The following is a 19,500-nucleotide window of genomic DNA, read 5'->3' as shown; positions in this document are numbered from 1 at the left end:
TTCATTGACATTTTTTGTTATTGAAATCTTTATCTACTCCAAATTGAACAGAAATTCGAGTATGTATAAAAAAACACTTGTATTATATTAGAAGAATATGCGCATGCTAACTGTATTTAAACAATTTTTTATTTATATAATTATGTATGTATATATATATATATATATATATGTATTATATAGCTATTAACATTTTTATTATTATTTTGATTATTCTTTTTTTAATTTCTATATTGTAGGTGTAAAGAACGAGAAGAAGGAGGCAAGAAGAATAACAAAATACTTCCATATTATGTACTTGTAGTAAAACAATATTGAAAAAATATACTTGAAATTAACAAACCCTCTTGGGCCCCCTATCGTACCAAAAAGCTTTTTTAAAAATTTTAATTTTTGATTTTGCCTTTCATTTCTCAAGTTTATCAGAATATTTATTATACAAGTAAACAAAAAATAAAAAAATAGAATTATGGAAAAGAATTTAAGTAAAAAAATCAGTTACAAATTAATCAACTTCGAATATAGAACTGATATGATGAATACACCCGAATATTCACATTTTCCAACAAGTTATCCACGTCGTTTACCATGTGAACATTGGAAAAGATTTCCAATAAATCCTGTTAATGATATTGTTGGTGTTACTTCAGCTAAAAATTTATCAACACAAGATTTATTTTGTGAACCATGTCAAACACAACGTCACCAGCAACAAATCGAACAATATCAAGAAATGCAAGAGAAAAAACAAACACCAACAATTATAAATGAAACTGAAATTATTGTACAAGAAAGGAATTTAATGTTTCAACATGACGCTCATATATATCGTTTTATGAATCGTCAACCCAGTATTTCCAAAACATTAAATAAATAATAAAGAGGATTTACGAGTATAACTTAATTATAATTGATAAAATAATTGATTAAAAGAGTTTGATAATGAAAATGCATAATATTTCGAAATATTAACGAAACTATAGAAAACATTTTTGAATGTTGAAATCTGAACAAAATAATTTTTTTTTTTGATAAAAGTTTACTAAAAATGGTAGAATTACATATATAGACTATATTATTTGTTCTATTGCTTAAAATTTGAAAATATTTTACAATTTTAATGAATTTATTTGCATTATGTACCTTAATATAAGTAGATGTACTTATAAAACAAAATTTTATTTATCTTATATATTTTCGAGTAACTTTATAGTGTAAAATATTTTTACATTTATAATAAAAAACATAAAATAAAGTGAAATATCAAACAGTTTTTTAATTATTTCATGGTTATTACATATCTCATGTATTTATGCAATGTAAGGCTTTGACTAATGCCTGTTATTCAGGGTACAAGTCTGATGTCTGTTATTCTAATAGTAACTAATTTTTTAAAAAATAAAGTGAAAATTCAATTTATATTCCTGTGTAAATTTTTGTAGTAGTAGTGTGATAACTGATTGCCTTTGAAAGTGATTCAAAAAATGTAATTGAAATGTGAATTAAATAATTAAAATCAATAACTTTCAAGCTGCATTACAGAATTTGACATCGCTCTAAATATATTATTCAGTGGTGTAAATCTAATTAAGGTTGATTTATATAATAAACGAGAATAGAGCGAGCATATATTATGTACTAGCACTATCGATTTTTTTCAGATGGTGCTAAGTTAACAACTCATTTAGCTATAAATCCTCTGAATTACCCCAGTGCGCCAAGAATGAATTAAAGAAGAGGTATATATCAGGATTTTTAAATAAAGAACTATCAATGAATCATATAGATTTGAGCTTTTCTAACAAATAGAATGCGCCTTTTGATGAACCTTTCAGTATTTGGAAAAAAGCAGTTTAGATTTCATATTTATTAGTTACAAAGACTCAAAATCTCTTTTTATTACATCTTCAAATTTTAAAATATTGAAAATTAAAATTTTTATTTAAGAAAAAAAGAGTATTAAATAACAATTGTTTTATAAATATAGAATTTAGTTTACATTTCAATTTATTAAACAAATATTTTTATTTTTAAAAAAATTTGATAATTATTGTTTTATTGAAAGCTTCTCCTACTTTCTGATAGCCTTTAAGTTATTTAAACAAAAAAAATTATTTGTATTTATATATATGAAATACATATATATATGTACATATGTTGTATATATAAAGTTACATAAAACATTTATTATATGAGAGAAATTCGTATCTTTGTTTAATTTAATTGCATCTTTCGAATATTTCGGTATTCTTAAAGATGCACACGAAAAAATAGAATACAATGTAAGTTTTTATATATTTGTTGGAGTTGCATAGGTGAAAAAAAAACATTCGAATTTGAAACTGGGAACTCTTTAGGGATACCTTCAAATTTTCATTATAAATTCCAAACAAAAATTCGGAATGCAAAGCAGATGTTTCTTGGGTCATCTTAAATTGTATGAATGATGGTTATAAAAGACATTTATTTTCTTTGTTATTTTCAAACATTTTGCTAGTTTTTTTATTTTTAAGTTAAGCTTAAGAACTATACAATTTGAAAAAAAAAAATGTTTAAAATAAAAATGCTAGATATCGGTTACTTAAGGCTAAGACTCATTTTGTGTGTCATCTTTTTCTCTATCGATGGTTGCCGTTAATTCAATGAAATTTTTTTGGAAAGCCTTGTCATCATTTATTTCTATCGATGAAACAAATGCATCAGGTTCTAAATCGAGTTCACATGTTTTTATTGGATATTGGAGATGACAATTAAGACATTCTGCTAAAAGGCCACCTTCATTGGTATTATTTAAAAATGTTACGTTAGTTTTAAAATTATTGCGACATTCTAAATTAGGACATCGGTATGCTTTATCAGATAGTTCAGTAAAATTTTCACTTTCACCGTTGTCATGATCTTGATCTCCAGTACTAAAATTTTATTTAATATTTGGAATTGAATTTATTATATTAATTACATTTCGTTTTACCTTGTATCTAAAATATTTGCTAAGGCTTCTTCGATAGAATCAACTTTATCCGTAATATCAATTTTATTTTCTGTATTTACTTTATCATTTTTAATTTCAAGAGGGTCCTTGTTTTCAACAACTTGCAGGTTTGGTTTTTTTTTATGAGTTCTATAAAGCATATATACATGATTAAAGATTTATTAAAGCACTATTTCTTAAATTTTTCTTACTCTAAGTGCACCTTCATTTCTTCTCTATTAAGTTTAACTTTGAAACATATTTGGCATACTTTTCTTGTATTTTCGCCATGAAATTTTAACATATGTCGTGAGCAACTGGACCGGGTCGAAAATATTTTCGGACACAACATGCATGGTGCATACTGAATCCCAGAATGAGTTGTTTTTAAATGTCTTTTTCTAGCTTTTTTTGTTCCAAAAGTTTGCTTACAAAAGCAACATTCAATAATTTCAGGAAAATCGGGAGTAAAGGGTCTGGAAATAAAAATGTTAATTTCGAGTTATATGAAGAGAATTCTTTTAAAATTACCTTTTTGTTTCTTCACTTTGATTTGTTTTTTCATATGACTCTCTACTTCCGGCAGCATTTGATTCATTTTCGTATTGATCTAAAGTTTCAACAACCTCGTAAGCTTGTACATTATCTTCTAAATATTCGACCTCGAAATTATCACCATATTCATCAATTTCCTCAGAATAATAATTTTGCCCATCATAATCTAAGTAATAATATTTCATTATTTGTCGTAATTCTTTATACAAGTAATCTATCTTATGACACTGAATTTGAAAGGCATATAATTCTCCAATTCTAACAATACATTTTCGGCAAATTTGTTGGGGCATGTCTCTGTCTCTAAAAGTCTAAAACATAATTATATAGACATGAGTACGCATATGTTTCGATAAGTAAACAGCTTACACTTATAGGGAGACCTATCACATTTTTTAAAATAAATGAAATTGATTGTTTATTGCTAAATTGAGTTCCAATGGTATCAGCCATATCAACTTGTATAAAGGAATCTAAATTATCTTGATCTTCGCTTTCGAACATACATAATCGGCACATCTTTTTAAAGTTAACAATATCCCTAGATATACCAGCGACAGACGCGTATTTAAGCAACCTTTCAAAGTAACCACTGTTGTTAGGGTATCCACTCATTGTAATTTAAAATCCTTCATAAAATTTAATACTTTAATTTAGATAATTTAAAACTTTTGAAAAAATAAGAAGCCTTAAGTTAAAAATTTTCTTTTTATGCCAATATTGTTTTTACACGTCAAATTTTAAATGTCAGTTTTTTGGTCAATTAAATGTCAATTTCCTTCATTCACAATAGTGTAGCATTTTATTGAAAAGTCAAAGCAATTAAAAGTCAAAAAAATTAAAAAGTGTTTATTTTGACTAAATAAGTATCAATGTTTAGAAGTGTATTAAAGTTATAGAAAATAAAAGTTGACTTCCTCTTGCCTCCCTTACAGAATCACGTTTCAATACACAGAGCTAAAGCTAAATAAAGTAGTTGTGATAATAAAAACGAGTACTTTATGTCAAAACTAAAAAATGACAAATGTGATCAAAATACAAATAGACAAATAGCTACACCAAACTTGTATTAAATTTTTAATTGAACATTTTATTAAAAACGGACTTAAAGCATTTTGTTTAAAATTAAAACGACGAATTTACCAAATAATTATATATAAATATTAAAAGTAATTCACGAAAAGCTTAAAATTTTGTTTGTATTTTAGATGGTGGATTCTAGATTCTGTTACAAACTGATTTTCAACAGTATTAGATCAATGGCAGTATAAATTGAAGACAGTAAATTTCATCTTCATTTTTAATCGCCATTCATATAAAAATGTAAAATTTTATATAAAAACTTGTAAACAAACATTTAGTTGCGTGAAAAATTAATATAGTAACAAAATGTGACGGGCGCTGCTGTATAAAAGAGGAAAATAAATGTCAAAATGCACTTTTATATTGAAATGTACATTACTTTTGGAAAGTACTAAATATTTTTAGCGGGTGGAAGTTGTCAAATTAGCATTAGAGAATTTTTTATCGACAAAGATTTTGTAAAAAATAATTAAAATCAATATCGTGCATGTATAATTTATCAAAATGACTACTGATAAAAAAGACATAGAGAAAATTTCTCAAAAATATGTTAACATATGTAGAGAATTAAATATGGACAAAGAAACTGAACAAAAATCGTGGAGGACATTTCAAGAAGTTATCAAGACAAATAATTTGGAAGGAGAATCAAGTCACTGGCTTTGTTGTGCTCTATATGCTGCTTGTCGGGACTCTTTTACACCCACTGTTGGATCTGCTGGGTCAGTAATTAAAGGAAATTGTGTTTCCTTGACGAAGTTATTAAGGAGTTGTCAAATCAGTATTAGTGAATTTCTAACAAAGATACGAAAGTGGATTGAATTTACAAAATTATCCCAAAGTTTCATAAATCAAATTGAAAGATTGGAAAGAAGTTTTGGAATTTCATGTGTTCTCTATCATAAGTATAATGAGACGTTTCAAAAAATGTTTATTTTGCCAGAAAACGACAAGAAGACGAAGAAATCAAAGCCAGGAACAATTTCATCTTCCATGCTTTATGAATTTTGTTGGTGTTTATTTTTAAGTGCCAAAAGTGAGGATCCAAATCATACACTTGATATAGTAACATCGTTTCATTTATTACTTTGTGGAATGGATCTGATATATTTGTGCATATTAAGGGAGAAACGAACTGAGCTGATTAATGGAAATTTTGCCGAAACTATCAAATCAAAATTTGCTGACGTTGAAAAAGAGTTTCGAGTTTTACATGAGCTTTGCCAAATGCATGATGCACAATACATAGAGGCGAAGGATATTAAAATGTATTCATTTAAAACAATTATAGAAAAATTTTTGAAAAACAAAATACTGCAAGGAACTGACAAAAATTTTTTGGATATTTTGACAATGCAAAACTTTGAATATAATTACAAATCAATTAATAACTCGTACGAACAATATGTTTTAAGTATTGGAGAAATTGATGAAAGAATTTTGCTTAATAATATTAATGTTAAACAATCCAATACAGATATCGATTTCGAGAAAAGCATTAAATCATTGATTCCATGTACACCTTTAACTCGCAGGCATCATTTACCTAACAAAGAAACATCTGAACCAATTTTCAACGCTACACAAAACGTTAAAAAATTAAAAGCTCTGGGTGATCGTCATTTTTCAATAGAATTTCTAAAGTATCTAAATCAAGCTGGAATATGTACAACAAAAATAGAGGAAAGAATATCTGTGATGTGCAACACTTTTTGTGAAAAATACCCATCGAAATATGAGGACTTAAATAAATTTAATTTAGCGAAAAATATTTACTATAATTTGTTGGAGAAAATTACCAGAGCTGAATTAAGAAACAAGCCAACTTTAAAGTTACAAATTTTGTTAGATAACGAAATATTGCATACAACTTTGATTGCATGCTGTGTTGAAATTGTTATTGCTGCTTACAATTCCGATGTAAAATTCCCTTGGATATTAAAGTGTTTTGATATTCAGGCATTTAATTTTTATAAAATTATAGAAATTGTTGTTACAAGGCATGAAGATATTCTTACCCGATCTCTTATAATACATTTAAATACAATTGAAGAGAAATGCTTAGATTATTTATCTTGGAAAGGAGTATCACCATTATGGGTCCATATTAAACAATTGAATGGTTCCATTCCGCCATGGTCTAATGTAGATAATCGTATTAATGTTCATAGTGTTAATTTAGAGAATGTTAATAACCGACAAGTTATTCTTTCACCAATTAATTCTGCATACGAATGTTTCAACCAAGTAGCAACGGGTTCCGATTGTGCTCGTAGAGATTTATTTAATGTTGGTAAGGCAGCTGCTGCAGAAGTAACAAAAACTAATGAAAAAATACAGCACAATACCCAAAATAAACTGCAACAGCAGGAAGATACTCCAAAAAAGGGAATCAATTCAGTAAAGTTATTTTTACGAAAATTTTATAAATTAGCTTATATGAGAATTCATGAATTATGTAAAGAATTAGATTTACAGGACGATATTATTTTAAATCAAATTTGGACTATATTTGAATATTCCATTGTAAACAAAACGGAATTAATGCGTGATAGACATCTTGATCAATTAATAATGTGTGCAATTTATGTTTTTATTAAAGTAAAAGAAGTATCAGGCAAAACTTTTACAGATATTATGAAATATTATAGAAATCAACCACAAGCTGCAAGTAATATATATAGAGAAGTTTTAATTAAACCAGCAATTGAAAAACCAAATGGTGAAAAAGAGCCAGCATTTTATAATGATATTATAAGTTTTTATAATGCTGTTTATGTTCCAATGATGCAATCTTATGTATTAGGATTTGGTGAAAATACACAACGTGGTGTTAATTTATTATTGTCACCACATCCTCCAGAAAAAATGATGTCTCCTAGAAAATTGACTGCAAATCATCATTTGTATATTAAAACATTAGAAAAGGCAAATATATCACAATCACCAGTTAAATATACATTCAATATATATAAAAGTCCAGCAAAAGAACTTGAAAAAATTAATCAACATATTAAAGCAGGAAGACGTAATTTACCATTTGACAATGATGAAGTTTTAATAAAAAAGAGACGTAATGAAAATACATATGTAACAAAAAAAATTCAAGATTTTATAAAAGAAAGACAGGCCGATGATAAAAATTAATACAAAATTTAATATATTTTAAAATCACATGCATATTAATGTCTATTTAAGCAAAGAAAAAAAAAATTATAATTTTATTCATTTTAATTTTTCTTAAAATGATTTTTTGTTTTTTCTTCTAATAGAAATAATTATAAATTATTTTATATTATTTATGAAATTTTTTTTAGATTAAGTTTAATAACTACATATGTATGCACGTATGTATGATTTTATTATGTATATGATGAGAAAAAAAAAATGTTAAATATGTGTTTACACATAATATACATAAGTATAAATATTTATACATATATAAATGCGCAATTATATGTTTAGTTTATGCTATTTTTTTTTAGTATTGCATAAAACTATAATAATTTTTGGAAATTATACCTGTATAGGATGATATATAAGAGTGATAATTAATTTTTAAATACATTTTTTAAATATATATTTGAGATAAAATATTATTTGAATTTTTTTTTATTAATTTTAGAATTTAGACCACAATGTTTATAATAAAAGGATTCAATGTTCAATTAACTGTGTTTCTGATTTTAAATAAATTTACAGAATTTAAAATAATTTACAGAATTTTTCGGCCCTATGGCTTTTGAGCTGTATATTTCTTAACACTATTATTAGTTGATTATTTTTTAAAATTTTCAAATATTAACTAGAAATATGAATATATAGTTGGTTGGCTTAACTTCGAAGAACCGAAAATTAAGTATTAATCTTAAATATGTGATATTCGCCAAAAAATTCGATTTAATAGCATTAAGAAAGAAAGAAGTGGAGCAAGAGGTTTTTACAAGGTTTTTCTGGCTAGACTTTCAAATGCATCAATCATATAACATTTTTGATTTTATTAAATTTGTTTTAAATCATAGTACTAAAATAATTCGGATAAAACTGGAATGTTTTATATTATTATTTTTAAATTACCATTCAAAAGAAAATATTAATTTTGATATTTAAATTCTCTTTATTTAATATTTCGGATAATTTATCAAATTACAAATGAATTGCTTTTATTTTCCTCATACTTTTATATAAAATAAAGCCTAAATCACGGAATGAAATAGAAAACAAACAAAATATTAGGTAAAATAAACTTATTTAATCAACCATAATTTGTTTTATATACAAGTAGTACATTTTATTAAAATCAATCTCTCAGAACGAATCATAAATTTTATTGTATTATTGTATTATATACATATATATATATATCTCAGAATGTTAAATAAATATATGCCTATAATAGATTTATATTATAATATTGTTCGTCTAGACATTTTGAAGGTCTTACATATTAATTGATTATTATGATTTTTCAAATATTAAAAAGCACCATCAGATATTATAAAAACTTATGACTTTAAAAGCATGAACCAAAAAAAAAAACAAAACAAGAAAATTTCGAATTCGATCAATAGATTATCAAAGTGTGACAAATTATATTGAAGTGCTGTTTTTGTTGGTAATAGCTTTTCATAATAAAAATTAACAATAGGTAAGACGAAACCGTAGATTTATACATACTTGTAAGGATTTATGATAGTGTAAATATAAAAAAATTCTAGTAATTTTGTTATATTTTTAATATTTATTTTTGAACGGTATTATAAATTTGTAATTTATTTCGTAAATCTAAGGAAGATTTGTCCCGTTTAGATATATTATTTACATACACACATATTATACTAGTTCGAATAATTAAATTATAGCATAAACCATATACATGTTTATTAGAATGAGGCGTGTAAGAAAATCGGCTTTTCGTATTTGAAGAATCTCAATGCATATTTGAATGTACAATGAAATTTTAAGTTAATTATAATTAACATACAATGTTTTTTGTAAATATGAATTAATAATATTTGTTTTTTAAGTTAGATGGTTATGAATAGAAAAAATTTATTATTGCCTTGCAAAAATTAGATTGTATTTAGGGTTCGTAGAAATTATAAAATATTACGTGTTGTTTTCTAAAAAAAATTTTAAAATCAAAAAAAAATTTCTTTTAATTCCCAAAAAGATACTTTATGCTGATATGTATTTCAAGAGCAAGATAAGTATTTATATCCAAGTTAATTTGGCTCGCAGATACGAGAAAGAAAGGCTGGAAAAGCTGAAGGCCTGCGGATCGGTTGTTGTGGCCGACCATCCCCAAAAGAGGGAAAGGTCGGAAAGCAACACCCCTGATGCAGGGCCCTCAAAGAAGAGGTCGATGAAGGGAAATGTTGAGGAAAAGGTCCCTGGGAACATTCCTCAACAAAACCCGAAAATGACTTCTTATCGGGATGCAGTAGCACAGGTCAAGGTGGCCATCACTCATAGACTGCATCCAGAGGAAAGGCTATCCGAAGTCCAGATGGGGAAAATCAAAGTAGCCATCATGGATGAAATGGATAGGGTTGTGGACTCTCATCCACAATTCACTGCAGCGTTGCAAAGGGACGGATGGATATCCGTAACATGCAACAATCAAAACACCAGGGAGTGGATAACCAGTGTCTGCAGGAAAATAAAGCCTTGGGACGGTTGCGATGTCGTGGTACTGGATGGCGACAGCATGCCCAAACAGCATGTCTGCGTCACCTACGTACCAAAGGACGAGACAACCGTCAGTCTCTCCAGGGACAAATTTCTAAGTAGGATAGGGAAGCAAAATCCCAGCCTCAAGATAGGTTCCTGGAGGGTGCTGAGGATGGATAAGGAAAAGGACGGGGGCTGCTCCATCACCTTTTCCGTGGATGATTCCGGATTGGAAGATCTACGGAAAGCGGAGTTCCGACTTTTCCTGAATTTCTTCCGTGTTACCGTTCGGGTTAAAGGAAGAAAATCCTCTCAAGGTGCTGGCGGCAGGGCAGGACAAAATAAAAAACCAGTGCCCACCGCAACAACGACGAGCACTTCAGGCCAACCAAAAGAGCCAAAACTCATTGGAAAGTCTGAAGTCGCTCCGAAAATGGCGGCAAGGGAAACGGAAGGACCATCGACCAGCACGCCAAATACAAGCGTCCCGGGGGAACCAAAAGGGCTCAAGCCCATTGGGAAGCCCGGAAATGCTTCGGTATTTGCTGTTGGAGGGGCTAGCGTGGCACCTGGGGCGGCAAAAGAGGCTGTGGCAGGGCAGGCGCCCACCAAGATGGGTAAAAAGGGCGACAATGGGAGGTAAGGCTCATGTAAAGCCTTTGTCTAAAGGGCCAAAGCCCATAGACAAGAGCCGGAGGAAATAATATGGCTGTGAGGTGCATCCAAATAAATCTACAGCATGCTAGGGCATCTACTGATGTTCTGACTCATAGATTTATGAAGGATCACCTCGATATCGCCCTTATCCAAGAGCCTTACATAGTGAAGGATCAGGTTAAGGGCCTAACAGGTGAGCTATTGTATGATAATACAATTGGGGGCAGGCCTAGGGCTTGCATCTTGTTTAGTAAAAAGCTAACGTATTTTCCCATTCCAGATTACTGTTCTAAGGATCAGGTAGCTGCGTTGGTGAAGGTGAAGTCCTGCGGGGGCTGGACAGAGTTCATTGTGTGCTCATCCTACCTCCCGGGGGACTGTGCCCACCCGGACGAGCAACTGAAGGATCTAGTGGACTTTTGTGGAAGGAGGAACTTCCAACTTATAATAGGAAGTGATGCCAATGCCCACCACACCGTCTGGGGAAGCAGCAATATAAACAAAAGAGGTGAGTGCCTACTTGAATTTATATATAGCAATAAATTAATGATTATGAATGAAGGCAATAGGCCGACATTCATAAATGCAATTAGGGAAGAGGTCCTTGACATCACCCTTTGCACTGAATTTATCGGCAGTAGGGTTGGTGGATGGCATGTCTCAAATGAGACATCCATGTCCGATCATAGGCAGATTAGGTTTGATATCATGGTCTCCGGAGGCCTGGCAGAAGAAATTTATCGGGTGCCCCAATCCACAGATTGGAGTCAATTCGAAACGCTCCTCATGGATGGGATTAGATCCGTTCCTGCTTCTGTCAGAACGGTGATGGATATCGAACTGGCCAGCGAGGCCCTGACGGCGGCTATTACTAATGCCTATCACGGGAGCTGCCGTGCTAAGCCGAGGCGGAGCAATAGGAAGTGCCCGTGGTGGAATGAGGAGCTTTCAAGGCTTAGACAAAAGACCAGGAAGCTATTCAATAAGGCCAAAGCGTCAGGTTCGTGGGAAGAGTATAAGGACTCACTCACAAAATACAATAAGGAAATTAGGAAAGCGAAGAGAATCTCGTGGAGAGCGTTCTGCAAGGGCATTGATGAACTCCCCAGCAGTGCGCGTCTTCACAGGGTGCTTTCCAAAAAGTATGCTAGCAGGTTGGGCCTAATGGAACGTCCTGATGGCTCCATGACTGAGAACGGAAGGCAGACGTTGGAGCTTATGGCGTCAACGCACTTTCCTGACTCGGAGATTCTTCGGAATCACTCAAATGCAGTCATCGAACCGGGGGCACCCTGGCCCAGGAGGGATGACTGGCAACGATCCCGTCTAGTCTTCACGATGGGCAGGATTAGATGGGCTGTTTTCTCTTTCAGGCCCTTCAAATCTCCAGGTGATGACGGGATATATCCTGCATTTTTGCAGAGGGGTTTCCAACATATCGCTAGAGCACTGTTGGGAATTTTTCGCGCCAGCTATGCGTGGGGTTACATCCCTCAGGCATGGAGGGTGGCTAAAGTGACGTATATTCCGAAGGTGGGTAAGCGACCAAGCAACCACCCAAGGTCTTTCCGTCCAATCAGCCTTACTTCTTTTCTATTGAAAGCAATGGAAAAAGTGATTGATAGATTTATACGGGACGGTGCACTGGGAAGCAATCCCTTGCATGAATCTCAATACGCCTATCAGTCGGGAAGGTCTACTGTACTCGCTCTGCAGAGTCTGGTGGGGGTCCTTGAAAACTCACTGGAGGTGCGGGAGGTAGCAGTTGGCTGCTTCCTTGATATAGAGGGAGCTTTTGACAACACCCCATATCATGTCATCTGTGAGTCGTTGCACAAACGAGGGATTGATGCGACGACTAGCAGATGGGTCAATCGGATGCTACAGGATAGGATTATTAAGTCCACCATAGCTGAAGATATACTCTTCATCTCCGCTGCAAAAGGATGTCCGCAGGGCGGGGTTCTTTCGCCCCTCCTGTGGTCCATTGTAGTGGATGATCTAATAGCTGCTCTCAGGGGCTCCGGGGCGCGTGTCTGGGGATACGCTGACGATGTGGCCTTCGTCGTGCGGGGAAAATTTGAGAGCACTATTTCTGATCTTCTACAGCAAAATTTACGTGTTGTGGAAAGGTGGTGCAAAGGCGTTGAGTTAAATATAAATCCAAGCAAGAGCACTTTGGTCGCCTTCACCAGACGCAGAAGCAGGGACAGGTTAACGAGCCCAATTCTGTTTGGTGAACGTATTAGTTACTCGAGGGAGGTGAAGTATCTGGGGGTAACCCTGGATGATCGTCTCTCTTGGAATACCCATATCGATAGAGTTATCGGGAGAGCTACGGCGGCCTTGTGGACGTGTAGGAGTTTCATCGGGGGGACCTGGGGAATTGGTCCCAGAATAGCACTGTGGCTATATACGGCCCTTGCTAGGCCCATCGTCACCTATGCGTCGATTGTATGGTGCCGTAAGGCTCAGCAGGCGGGTGTGCGGGCCAAGCTGGAAAAGCTACAGAGGCTGGCCTGCCTGGGAGTGACCGGGGCGATGCGGACGGCTCCCACCGCTGCATTGGAGGTGATGATCGGATTGCCGCCACTGCACCTCCATATATTGAAGGAAGCTCGGCTGGTGACTTACCGACTTCTCTCTGGCGAGGACGGGGCAGGGCTAAAGTTGGCCCACAGAACTCACAGAGACTTCATTGAGGGCGATCCGATTCTAAGGATAACCATGTCAGATACCTGTCTGCCGCGGTACAACTTCGACCACAAGTACAGGGTTCTGTTTCCTGATCGATGGACGTGGGATCGGGGTGGTCCGGTACTTAGGTCGGGTTCGAGCGTGTGGTATGCGGACGGGTCCAAAACGGAGTCGGGGGTGGGCTCGGGCGTATACGGTGTCCGCCCGGACACGCGTGTATATGCAACCCTTGACCCGTATTGCACAGTGTTCCAGGCCGAAATACATGCAATAGAAATCTGTCTGAGAATCAATTTGGAAAGGGGGTATAGAAACCGCACCATCTATGTGTTCTCAGACAGCAGGGCTGCACTGCTGGCGCTCCGTTCAGCTCAGGTTACATCCAAGCTGGTCTGGAGCTGCCTTGCTGCACTTATGGAATTGGCATCGGAAAACAGAGTGATGCTCATTTGGGTGCCGGGCCATAGTGGCCATGCGGGCAACGAAGTTGCCGATGAGTTGGCGCGGAGGGGATCTGGGGCTGCCTTTGTGCAGCCGCTGCCTTTCTGTGGTCTGCCTTCTTCCGCCGTGGGGGCCAGGCTTGCCTGCCTACTCGCGGCGGAATGCAGTCGTCACTGGCGGGACACGAAGGGGTGCCGTCATGCGAAGGTGTTTGTTCCGGCGTGCTCCGGCGGATTCGCTGCGGAGTTGCTGGGGATGAGCAGGAGCCGGGTTCGCACTATTGCGAATTTCTTCACGGGGCACTGCCCGGTGAAATACCACCTGCACAGGCTGGGGAAGTCGGGCTCCCCCCTGTGCAGATTTTGTGGGGGTGGCGATGAGACCGCCGTGCACATTCTCTGCGACTGTCCGGCACTGGCTGTTCGGCGCCGCAATTGTCTTGGACATGGGTCCCTAAGTGTTCGGGAACTATTGTCCAACTCCCTTAGGGATATCGCCGGCTTTGTGATTGGGACGGGGATATTATAGACGGGAGAGTGGGGTGGCTACAATAAGTCAAAAATGGCTGCGGTGGCTTGGGGGGATGCTCCTGTCCCACTCGGTTCCCTTAGAATCTACGATCTACGATCTTGGTTCGAGTCCAGTTCAACGAGAACATTTTTTTAATTTTTCTGCCTTGACTCATTCCTTTACCAGTCCCATCTGCTTTTCAGTTGTGTGAAGTAATTTTTATTGCTTATTGTATGTACACGCTTGAAATAAAAATTTGTAGCTTTAATTATAAAAAAAAATTGAAAAAAAAAATTATGACCTACCAATCGAAGGTTGCTTTCTTCCAAAAGCAAATCGTATTTCTTTTTGCTGAAATTTTCAACTTTTGATCTAAAAAAAGAAAAGCACATTTAAATTATTAAATTAAAAGAAAATGGAAGTATAATTATTTATTATAATTCCTTTTTGAAATGTGGTACAAGTTATACATACATACATACATACATATATATATATAATAATAAAAAAAGGTAAAATATGAAAAATTAAATAAAAATAAAAATAAAAAAGAAAAAAACACTGCTATCCTTCCTCCTCCTCCTTTCATATTTTGGTGTTATTGAAATTCTTCTTATTCATTTTTATTTATGTGCATAAATACGAGTATGTATACTTAGTTAACGTGGATATAACAGTATGTATATAGCAACATTTACAAACTTACAAATAATAATATTAAAAAATATCACGTCAGAGAACATTTTATATGTATATATGTAGGTACTCAATTGAAAGTTATCGATGCGTATAACTTTTCTGAAACAATAAGCAACAAAGAAAAAAATATAAGCAGAAAAAATTTTCAAGTTAACGACATAAAAAGGCAAACATTACACCATCGTCATCATCATTACCAACTAAAATCCGAAAAAAAAAGAAAAAGAAAGTAAACAAGAACAATAAAACAAATGTATGGATGCAGGAGCGAAACAAAAAGAAAAAAATATGCTTGTTGTTACAATTCTAAAGGACTAAAACTGCCTACTAAAAATTTAGCCGGATTTTGTAATTTTTTTTCTTTCTCTTCTAGTTTTTTTGTACCTTAATATCAATCTTTTAGAAAAGAAAAGGAAAAACTTTGAAGCAGAAAAGTGTGGAAATTAAATTAAAGCTGAAAAACAAGAAGAAAAAAATCAGAATAATAAGAAAACATGGACAAAAATATGTGCTCCTTATTAAAGCCATCGTCCATTTTTAGTTTATATACGAATAATTGGAAGACCTGTGTTATGGTTGTGTTGTGTACATTAAAAGTATGTATGTATATTGTTATAAATCTCTTGATTTTCATTATTATTAAAGTATAACTGATATAATTCAGAAAAATCTGCATATTCAAGGTTTTTAAATAATAAAAATTGAAATATGAAATTTTTTTTAATGAAAATATAAGCGTGTATGCATATAGTTTATAAAATTATATCGAAATTTATTTTAAAATTTATGAAGTTTTTCATGATTTATTTGAATAATAGAATCAAAAACAGCATATTAATAATAAGGGCGTTTTCAGAAACGCAGATCTAATGTCAATAATTTGACTTATTCAATCATGAATTTGTTATAATATGAAAAATGTTATTTGAATGTCAATCAATCAATCTATCGATTGGATGGAATTTAAAATTGAAGTGCTTGTAGTTAATTTTGGTTTTTCATTTAAAACCCGCGCCCCTATGCAGATGCAATCAACGTTACAATAAAAGTAATCGTGTCTTGTTGCAGAATTAATTAATTTATTATTACTAATGAATCTAAATTATGTTTTTGTTTTTACTATAATTCTTCGGACTTTAATAGTAACATCTTAATTCAGACAATTTTTTAAGTATACGTTAAATCTACATATACAAATATGTACTTTTTCATTTTTTTTTTTTTGTAAGTCATTATAAACATACATATGTATATAAACATTGCATTTATATATTATTATATAATATGAAAGCTCAAAAGTCCAGGCTTATTTCACTTTTTTATGGTCATACTTTACTTTATTACTTTGTTTTATCCTTTTGATAAACAGATTCCGTTTTATTTTTCTTCAGTTGTTTTCTTTCTCATTCTATTTACACTTATAGTATATACGAGTATGTATGTATATACCAAAATATATACACATACACTTTCTATATTGTAATAAAACATTTTCAAAATATTTTGTTGAAAAAGCAAAACCCTATCAACACCATTGTACTCAACAATGAAAAAATCCTTAAGTGTACTATAGTTCTCTCTCAAATGTAATTGTGTAAACATCTTGTATAATACAATTATTTTTAAAAATATTAAACCATAAAAATTTAATTACATAAAGATTTTCAGTTTGAATTTAGTATATTATTATGGGTATAATTTATATAAATGTGTTAAATTTAAAAATCTTGTTGTAGTGCTATATGTAATTCAAGCAAAGAAATATCGCTCCTATACCTTAATGTGAATGCAAAGTGACTATTTGATTCTTTTGGCAGTGGGTGCTATTTTAATAACTTAAGAAAATGATTAGATTGCAGGTTAGTTTCCATTTATTAGGTAAACCTATTAATCGGAGTCGCTTTATATAAATTAAAGAACGATTAGTTTAACTTACTTTAATCGAATTCGCTGAAAGTGTTGATTGAATTTCATTTTGAATTTATTTTTATGAGCTGAATATTCTCCCATATTTGAATTTGCCTCTCATTATCAAACCAGAATTTGGACGAATATTATATTCATTTAAAAATCGTTCTAAAAATTTAAATTTTCCTTGATTATTCGTTATATTATTATTCCTTACATTATTCGTGAAAAGTGTTTCTAAAACAGCTCATTAAGAACAACAAGTATTAAATATTATGTGATAAATTTTGTTATGAGTCAAAATAATTTTTGACATTTAATTATTTGACATTCAATTATTTGACAATTTTGACAGTTTAAATACTTTTCTGCGTAACTGTTAATTTCTATTTGTGTATAAATTTCTTTTATATATTTTGTATACAAATATGTACTTACTTTATATATACTTATGTTGTATATACATAAAGTAGATATATATAAATCATAATATACTTAAATGAATGAAAATATAAATTCATAAATTTTAAGAATCTTTTTCAGATTGTTGTAATAGTCGTTGAGAGTTCTGAAACATGAAAAAATAAACTATCACTGCAGATTTTCTTTAACATCTTTCTGTTTGTAACAATAAGGCATCACACTGTCCATACATATATATATTCTTTTGTTATATATATATAATGTAGTTTATATTATATAATTACATTAATTTCGTGAAGATTTTTACTGTACATTATGTTCACGTGCGATGCGATATTTCTTATGATTTAAGATTTTTTCCTCGCTTATATAAAAAAAAAACTTTAATATAAAAAATATAATTTGAGCTAGAAAAACAGTAAAACTGAACAAGAAACAGAAAAGCAAAAAAAGAAAAAAATTCAACACAACAAACAACTGCAGAAAAAAAAAGGTATAACGGGATAAAGTTCCTTTGTCCTTTTTCTTAGAAGACAATAAAGCAAATAAGAAAAAAAAAGTAAATAATAATTCATGGAAGCATATTTGGAATATGAAATTTTGGATATGAAAGTTTTCTTGTAATTCAAAACACAAAAAGAAAAAAAAAATAAAAGGAAAATTTTCTTAAACTTCCCAGAACTCTTTAATATTTTAAGAGAAGATAAACGCCCGCTTTTAATGAAATTTTTTGATTTAAGTAAAAAAGTTTATATAACCTTAAAAATATGTATAGGTATATACACTTAACGGTAATGAAATTTATTTTTAGATTCTAAGAATGCATTTTGAAAAAATATTTTTATATTATTTTTTTTTCTCTTATGTATAAATGAATACAGGATGTTATTGTAGTTTTTTTTTTATTTATTGTTACATTATACAAACTTATTATTATTTAATTCAGTAAAATTCAAGGTCACTGATCCTTATTATATATGTATTTATAAAATTAATTCATGTATACATATATGAATATGTGCATATATGAATTTATTGTTGTTTTATGATTATAAATAAATTATAATATTTTTGGAGTCACACATACATACATAAATTTTAAATTTACGTTCCATGTTCGTACCTATTACATTTTATAACAATGCTGTAATTGTTTTACAAAATATATTATAGCAATTTTATTTTGGCTTAAATTATATTTAAGTACAATAATTTAAGAATAAAGCAAGGAAAAAACACAGGTCAGGTTTTATCCTAAATATTCAATTAAGTATATTGTTTCCATTAAAAAAAGTGTGGGTGGCTGACATAAAAATATTTTGGAAGGTAAAAACTAATTTCTGTTTTTGAAAAATAAAAAAAATATGATATTGAAAATTAAAGTTCAATTTTTAGTATTTTGTAGGAACACAAAGTATAACGATAATATTTTGGTTTTCCAAATTGTTTCAACAGAAAAAACCTACACGAACTTTGTTAAGAATGGATATTCACTGCTCAAAAGAATGTTGTCTGTTAAATGGGTCATATTTGATGTCATTTTGATTTACGGGTGAAATTCAAAAACTGTTATATTAAAAGGCGCTGTAAATTTCAATGTCTTAAATTTCTGACAGTTTTTTTTTTTGATTTTTTTTGCATTTTAATAAAATATTTTAATGAAAACATAAAATAGTAATAATTTTGAATACATATCTGATTTATTCGATATAACATTCGAAATATATTCGAAATTTTACATTCGAAAGTTAAATAACAATTTTTAAATTTTTCATAAAAGGTTATCTAATAAATATGTACAGTGTATACTATGTACATATATATATGTATACTATGTATACATAATATGTACAGTGTGATTGACATTTATGCGTAATAATTTT

At 31.4% G+C, this 19,500-nt stretch overlaps 2 protein-coding genes across 2 annotated transcripts; one reads left to right on the top strand and one right to left on the bottom strand.

The window, feature by feature from the left end:
- Positions 1 to 2,294: 2,294 nt before the first annotated feature.
- LOC129613995 (uncharacterized) lies at positions 2,295 to 4,232 on the bottom strand. The gene is made up of 5 exons (XM_055528360.1): positions 3,896 to 4,232; positions 3,503 to 3,837; positions 3,184 to 3,447; positions 2,972 to 3,121; positions 2,295 to 2,912 (listed from the first exon to the last, which is right to left on the bottom strand). The coding sequence occupies exons 1-5, from the start codon at positions 4,139 to 4,141 to the stop codon at positions 2,588 to 2,590; spliced, it is 1,320 nt and encodes a 439-aa protein (XP_055384335.1). The 5' UTR covers positions 4,142 to 4,232; the 3' UTR covers positions 2,295 to 2,587.
- A 784-nt stretch (positions 4,233 to 5,016) lies between these two features.
- LOC129613946 (retinoblastoma family protein-like) lies at positions 5,017 to 8,076 on the top strand. The gene has a single exon (XM_055528296.1). It carries the CDS (start codon positions 5,114 to 5,116, stop codon positions 7,754 to 7,756), a length of 2,643 nt encoding a protein of 880 aa, XP_055384271.1. The 5' UTR covers positions 5,017 to 5,113; the 3' UTR covers positions 7,757 to 8,076.
- The last annotated feature ends 11,424 nt before the right edge of the window (positions 8,077 to 19,500 follow it).

This window comes from Condylostylus longicornis, unplaced genomic scaffold (genome assembly GCF_029603195.1).
Source record: "Condylostylus longicornis isolate FDR11 unplaced genomic scaffold, ASM2960319v2 ptg000098l, whole genome shotgun sequence".
NCBI lineage: Eukaryota > Metazoa > Arthropoda > Insecta > Diptera > Dolichopodidae > Condylostylus > Condylostylus longicornis.
This window is presented reverse-complemented; position numbering and strand designations above follow the sequence as displayed.